The sequence below is a fragment of the Plasmodium fragile genome (assembly GCF_000956335.1).
Source record: "Plasmodium fragile strain nilgiri unplaced genomic scaffold supercont1.44, whole genome shotgun sequence".
Taxonomy (NCBI): domain Eukaryota; phylum Apicomplexa; class Aconoidasida; order Haemosporida; family Plasmodiidae; genus Plasmodium; species Plasmodium fragile.
The window spans coordinates 188,504-194,982 of NW_012192624.1; the positions used below are offsets into that span (position 1 = coordinate 188,504).

At 42.7% G+C, this 6,479-nt stretch overlaps 3 protein-coding genes across 3 annotated transcripts; 1 reads left to right on the top strand and 2 right to left on the bottom strand.

Annotated features, from left to right (window-relative positions):
- Positions 1 to 247: 247 nt before the first annotated feature.
- AK88_03703 (uncharacterized protein) lies at positions 248 to 1,204 on the top strand (the record flags this gene model as incomplete). Its single annotated transcript, XM_012481313.1, has 1 exon — positions 248 to 1,204. The coding sequence occupies one exon, from the start codon at positions 248 to 250 to the stop codon at positions 1,202 to 1,204; it is 957 nt and encodes a 318-aa protein (XP_012336736.1).
- A 399-nt stretch (positions 1,205 to 1,603) lies between these two features.
- Positions 1,604 to 3,142, bottom strand: AK88_03704 (uncharacterized protein; the record flags this gene model as incomplete). Its single annotated transcript, XM_012481314.1, has 1 exon — positions 1,604 to 3,142. The coding sequence occupies one exon, from the start codon at positions 3,140 to 3,142 to the stop codon at positions 1,604 to 1,606; it is 1,539 nt and encodes a 512-aa protein (XP_012336737.1).
- Positions 3,143 to 4,700: 1,558 nt separating this feature from the next.
- On the bottom strand, positions 4,701 to 6,163 carry AK88_03705 (uncharacterized protein; the record flags this gene model as incomplete). Its single annotated transcript, XM_012481315.1, has 4 exons — positions 4,701 to 5,303; positions 5,487 to 5,586; positions 5,746 to 5,876; positions 6,044 to 6,163. 4 exons carry the CDS (start codon positions 6,161 to 6,163, stop codon positions 4,701 to 4,703), a joined length of 954 nt encoding a protein of 317 aa, XP_012336738.1.
- Positions 6,164 to 6,479: the final 316 nt, after the last annotated feature.

Below are 6,479 nucleotides of genomic sequence, written 5' to 3' on the forward strand. Positions count from 1 at the left end.
TTTTTTTTCCCCCACATTTTAACTACAAAATCGAGAGGAGAATACTGGACAATTTCGCCGAGTGCCTTTTCAGCGCGCGTAATTTTCCCCTGTGTGTGTGTCTGTCTAGCAGCAGGGCTATTTCTGCACCACGCCTATCGCAGTAGCGCATTTTTTCCCCTGCTTCACCATGTTTATCGGCAGGAGTGCACACGCGTTTCAGTGGGGAAGAGGCCACCTCAAGCGCTCGTGCATATGGAGACAACTCATGTGTAACCATTCCAGTAAAGAAAAGCTGAGTAGCAAAATATACACCCAGAAGAAGATCACAAAAAGGGAGAAACTGCTAGGTACAGTGAAACCGTTCATAGACGAAAGTTGCGACAGCGCAGAGCCGTATGTAATAGCGTACTATTTAAACAACCCAATAAATTTGGGAGCCCTGAAAAGTGCATACGAACAAGTGGGATCCCAAGTGCTGTACAAAGAACCCTATTTGTACGTGGAAAGTTGTGCATATTTTAACCAGCAGAATAGTTCCGCTGTATTTTTTAAAAATGGGTGCATCGTCATATGGAGTATGAATAAGCAAAACAGAAATAAATTTTTCCATTTGTGTAAAAAGTTTTTAAACCTAAGTGAAAGTAACATTCAAAATTATGATTTTGAAGAATTGCAAGTAGAAAATGTAAGTAACAAAAGTTACGTAAATAATTCTGTGATTTATTTGACTTCAAATAATTACAGGACGACAGACAAGATAGCCATTTCGTTTGGTCTTTTAAGTGCCGTCAGATTAAATAATTTGGAAAGGAAAATTGAAAAAAAATTATTTTATGAAAATGATCAGATTGAAAATTTAAAAAAAGAAATCAAGTCAAGTAACTTAGATTTTTTATCCAAGCAATTATTTGCCTCCAAAATTACTCTGCATAATTTACGTTATGAATTAAATATTGACCAGGACATATTGGACGTCCCAGAAGCGCTGTGGGAATTGGAGTATCAGAAAAAGCTGTTTCTAAACATCCTGCACATATTTGATATTAAGCAGAGGGTTGATTTACTCAATCATAGGCTGAGTTGGACTTTGGATTATTTGAATTCCTTTTTGGACTATGTTAATCAGAAGCACTCCTCTCGTCTGGAGCGCATTATCATCGTCATAATTGGCCTCGAGCTTGTGCTCGGAATTATGCAGATGGCTAACACGATTCGGTGGTAGGCGTTATGTTTTTGTACTCTTCCCGCGTGACCACCTTTGGAGGGGCACCATCCACTTAGCTACATGTGGAACAGTGCACAGTGACACATTTAGGGGGAAGCATGGGGTAAAAAAAAAGAAGTGACGCACAAATAGGAAAAGAAGGACAATACGTTATACTACCCATACAGAGAAAAATTGAAAAGTGCGTCCCCCTTAAGGTAGCTGCACGGTGGACGTGCCAATCGGTTGGCTTCCTTTTCACCACCACGAGGACGTTACAAATAGAAGATTAACTCGATGATCCGTCCCCTTTTTGTCACATCATGTTTGCCACGTTGTGTAAATTCACACACACCTACCCTTCTAACCCCTCATCTCCCTAATATAAATAAACACACACAAAAAAAATAAGAAAACTCATTGGTAATTTTCCCCTTTGGAGGAATTAAAATTATACTTTATGTCCCACGCAGGGAGGATGGTGTTAATGGAGCAGTCATCAGGCAAGTAGGGGGGAAATCCAGTTGGGTATCTGACGTTCCTTTCTACAATCCCCGCCGAGTTACTTTCCTTCTGTTGAGTTGCCACTTCGTCGTACAAGAAATCTACATTTTTCTTTTTATAAATATATTTTAGGACATACTCCTTTATGGCTAGGTTGATGCTTTCTTCGTCTATCACAAGCACTTCTTCCTGTGCGGTTGGAGCGGTGACGGGTTGGCTCTGTGTTTGCTGTGCTTGGTCTTTTGCACCTTTCTTTTCACCACTATTTTGTGGTGCGTCCGTTGGGGACTTTCCTTCAGACAGGCCGCTCCCTACTTGGTCCCTATTAGGGGCCATTCCTGCATCACCCCCTGTGCTAGTGTCATACGTCTCCTCCTTCACATTGTTCTTTTCATTATTTACAAAATGGCTACCATCACCTGATGGGTCTCCACTAGGATTTACATTATTTTCAATTTCGTTAGGGCGGCTGTTCCCTTCGGGGTGTTGCACTTGTTGTGTGCCTTCCCGCACCGCTGTCTCATCTGAGCTGTTTAATTTGGGTGCGCCTTCTATTGCGTCCCTATTTGTACTTTCCCCGTTGGCTGCTTTATCCGGCGCACTTTCCTCTTCCTTCTTCAAAGGTGTTCCTCCGTCATCCTCATTTGTTTTACTTTTTTTGCCAAAGTAGTTCGACCAGGATTTGAAGATGCTGAAGCTTTCGGTGCTTTGGTCTGCCTGCTCCGTTTGGCCTGTTTGTTCTGCTTGCCCCGTGTCCTCTGTTTGGCCCGTTTTGATGGTCTCGGCTTCCACCTCTTTCTTGCCCTCTCCATGTTCAAGATTTGCTTGGCTTTCTTCTTTACTCCCCTCTGCGGGTTCCCCTTTCATGCCGTCTCCTTGTGCGTCATTTGCCTTATTTTGCTTCTCGACCTCTCCGTCACGCTCATTGACCGGGGTGGTTGCCATTGGAGGTGACATGGCCAGTGTTGCATTAACACCAATAACTCCACCTTTAACATCAACCCCGCTTGCATCTTTGGAGATGTGCGTAGTTACTTTACTTTGGTCCGTTTTTTCCTGACCTTCAACCATACCCTTACTTGCATCCTCCTTTTTTGTTCCATCTCCATTGTTGGAGCTTCTTACCAAATCAGGACTGGTGTGATCCTCCTTTGTGTCCTCCTTCTTTGTGGGGTCGGCCTTAATGAAGAGTCTCCTATCGAGGCCATTTTTTTTTATATTTTTTGCATTCCTCAAAATTTTTATCGTTTCATTTTGTATTATATCAATTAAGAGGTGAGTAATTTTATAATCATATTTACTGACGTGGAAACTTTCAAGTAATTTTTCTATCTGTAGTTCCATGCCCGGAATTGCGTTGTAGTATTCGTGTAGGAGTTTCCCTTCATGGTCTTCGTCGTTATATGTTTGGGGGTTCCTTTTGCAAAGCGGACTTGCCTTCCTGATCTTCATTCTGCATACGGGAGCCAATACGTTGAAAATTGTGCAACAATTGGCTACACGTTTTGTAGGTGTATACTCGGATATACTAATTGGAAACCCAATTCTACTCTATTTTTATGCATCGTTTTCCCCTTGCATGGACGTGTAAATTGCGAAGTGACGGCATCCCTTTTTATATCAAGTCCATTAGCATCTCATGGGTCATGAGTTTTCTGGGGGAAAAAAAACAAAGGGACTTTTTCATTATCGCTATGTTTTCTGGCCAACCCCCCTGCAGCAAGCCAAGGTCAACTTGTCAATGGGCTGAAGAGGGTACTTTGCTTTTTTTTCCTTTTGCACGTTTTTAATGCGCAGTAGGGGGTTGGGAATATAAACAGGCTAATTTTTTATTTGTGCCCATGTGCTGTGGGGGGTAACGCGCACAAATTTCATATACATACATATATATATATATATATATATACAAAATGCATGCTCACATTTCGCTTCTTCGCACTGGGCAATGAAGTTAACTTTTGTGTGCTTGGAAACGCATTTTTTTTTTTATCGCTGCAACAGGTTTTTTTTTTTTTTTTTTTTTTTTAACCCTTTTGACGATTTTCAGGATTGTAGAGGGAGGAATTATGACACTTTAATAAATTTTGGAAAAAAAAAAAAAAAAAGAAAAAAAAAAATATGCAATATGCAGGTTGGCGAAGCGAGAGAACAAACGTACAAAAAGACGATTAGACTTTGAAAAGGGAAATGGAAAATGGTGTATTGTGGGGCACAGATCGGGCTACCAAAAGGGGGGGATATTATTTTTGCGGGACGGCGAAAAAGGGTGTTTTTTCATTTGTTTTGTTGTCTTAGCTTTCTCGTTCATTTTCTTTAATTCGTCCTTTTCTCTACGTTTCTTCGCGTCCACTACCGCTACCCCTTCATCTTTTTTGTATTTGGCCCTTTTTTCTCGATTGCTTCCATCCGAGGGGAATCCCCCCTCCACAGGAGTGTAACATATGTGTAGGCATATATATACATGCAAAGGTGCGCATGGCGCAGGGGAAAAAAACAAAATGTAAGTTTGAAGAAAGGGGACTAAAAAAAAAATGTGTTTGTCAAACTGATCCATTCTACGCAGTCACGTTAAGAGGTTATGTGGTTACGCGGTTATGCGCTTATGCGGCTAACGGGACGAAAAGAATGCTACACTGTGGCATGTCTGCACTCAGGACACGCGATTGTCTTGTTGGGAACAAGGGGAGGAGGGTTGAGGAGGCACTAAACACTTATGCGGCAGCCTGCACACATGCTAAGCGTTACTGCAATAGCCACCCCTACCGGCAATTCGGTTAAACTTAAATTATGTACAAAACAAAGGGGGTTATACGTGGCACGCTTTGTCCCCTCTAGCACTCACCCACACCCCGTAAAGGAATATCAATTTATCCGTGTGGCCATTTCGAGCTTTATCGGTTGCGTTGGGAGTAATTTCGTAGGTTACATTCCCCGGGGGGAGGGAAATAACAACAGCAGTTCTGTCGACATGGGGCCGCTCCACATCGTCCGTCCGCATAAGAGCACTCCATCACTTCGTTTTCCCTTTAGTGCTCTGGCCGCAGGAGACCTTTATGGGGGAGATGAGCAGGGCGTCCAGCTGCTTCAACTGAGGAAGGATGGAAATTATCTTTGTCCTGTAGTCTTCCTTGAGCGTGTCCTGTATTTCATTCTTTTCCAAATAAAGAGTTTTTAAATTTTTATTTTCACGCAAATTTATAACCATATCAATGCTGTTAATGTTATTGTTGTTTAACCACAGCTCTTCCAAAGACTTCAACTCTGAGCAGATTATAATATTTTGTATTTCGTTGTAGGACAGATCAAATACCTTCAGATGCTTCAACTCTTTTACATTTTCTATGATGGTACTTAACTTATTGTAGCTCACATAAAGCTCGGTGACTTGTGGGATATTTTTAATGGCCTCAACGGACCAGTTGGTTAATCGGTTGTGTTGTAGACTTAGCTTTTTTAATTTTGGAAATGGCGGGAGATTCATTTCTTCTATTTTGTTTTTTCCCAACCACAGCTGCTCCAAGTTTACCAGATTTTCCAAATTTTCAATTTTCCTGATTTTGTTGTATCCCAATTCTAGCAGTCTCAGCTTTTTGCAATTTTGGAGATTCTCGATCTGGGGGAGGATGGCGGCGGTGGGGGGGCAGGTGAAAAGGCAGACATGGTCGCGCGTGGTTATGTGCACGGTCACAATTGCGCCCTGTCAATATTGCCCCCTGTAAACATGTTGCCCTTTTTGTGCCGCTTCTCGGGGGCCGCAGACAGCCGGAAACTCTCTCCCTCAGAGGTCCCCACTCACCTTTGCGATTTTGTTGCTGGACAGGTACAGCTCCTCCAGGTTTACCAGCGTGTCGATGTTCTCAATGATCCGAATTTTGTTAAAGGAGAGGTCCAGTATTCTGCGGGGACAGGGGGGGAAAACACGGGGGGAGGGTTCCTTGAGTGAGTGTTTATTCATACATGCGTACATACATATATATGTATGTGTGTGTGCAGCCCTAGGTGGGTTGTGGCCGCAGAAAGGAGAAAAGTACAAAACTTCCACACGAAGATATTACTTCAAATTTGTGAGCATAAAAATGTTTTCTATTTTTTTAATCGAATTTTCGTATAGTTCTAGATTCTCCAACTCCAAGTTGTTTTCCAAATTTTCAATCTTCTCGATGCAGTTGGAGATCAGCTGCAGGGTCTGCGTGATGTAAGGGAGGGCAACACATGTGCAGGTGGGGAGATCTATGCAGGACTGTACATCAAAATGGGAGCATGTCATCAAGTATGCCCCCTGTTCTCAGGAGGGGATATCTTCCCCGGGAGGTACACCCCCCCCCCCGCTCTCGTGATTGGGCACAAACCCACCTTCAAATTTTTGCATTTTTCGACATTCTCTATCTTCCTAATTCTTGCATACTGATGCGAAATGACGGTCTCCTTCTCATCAAAGGTGGTTATTTCTCCGAGGACATTGTAGGTGGTCATGGTTGAGGTGTGGTGGGGATTATATTCCGTTTTGTTTCCTCGTTCAGGTCAGTATACACGTCTGTACGCTGTTCTTTACTCTGCCGTTACGCTCTTGTTCGTGGTGTGAATGACGACAAATTTTGCAGCTTCAGGGTGTACACTTGACACTTTGACGGGGGCCCAACTCACGCTTGGCCGTCGTAGACTTGGCACTTCAGCAGGTCGCTACATCACTCCCCCTCATTTGCAGGAAAACACGTTTTAGCGTCCTCTCAAAAATGTTTCCCTCTTACAATGCGTACTTTGCAAAAAAAAAAAAAAAAAAAAAAAAAAA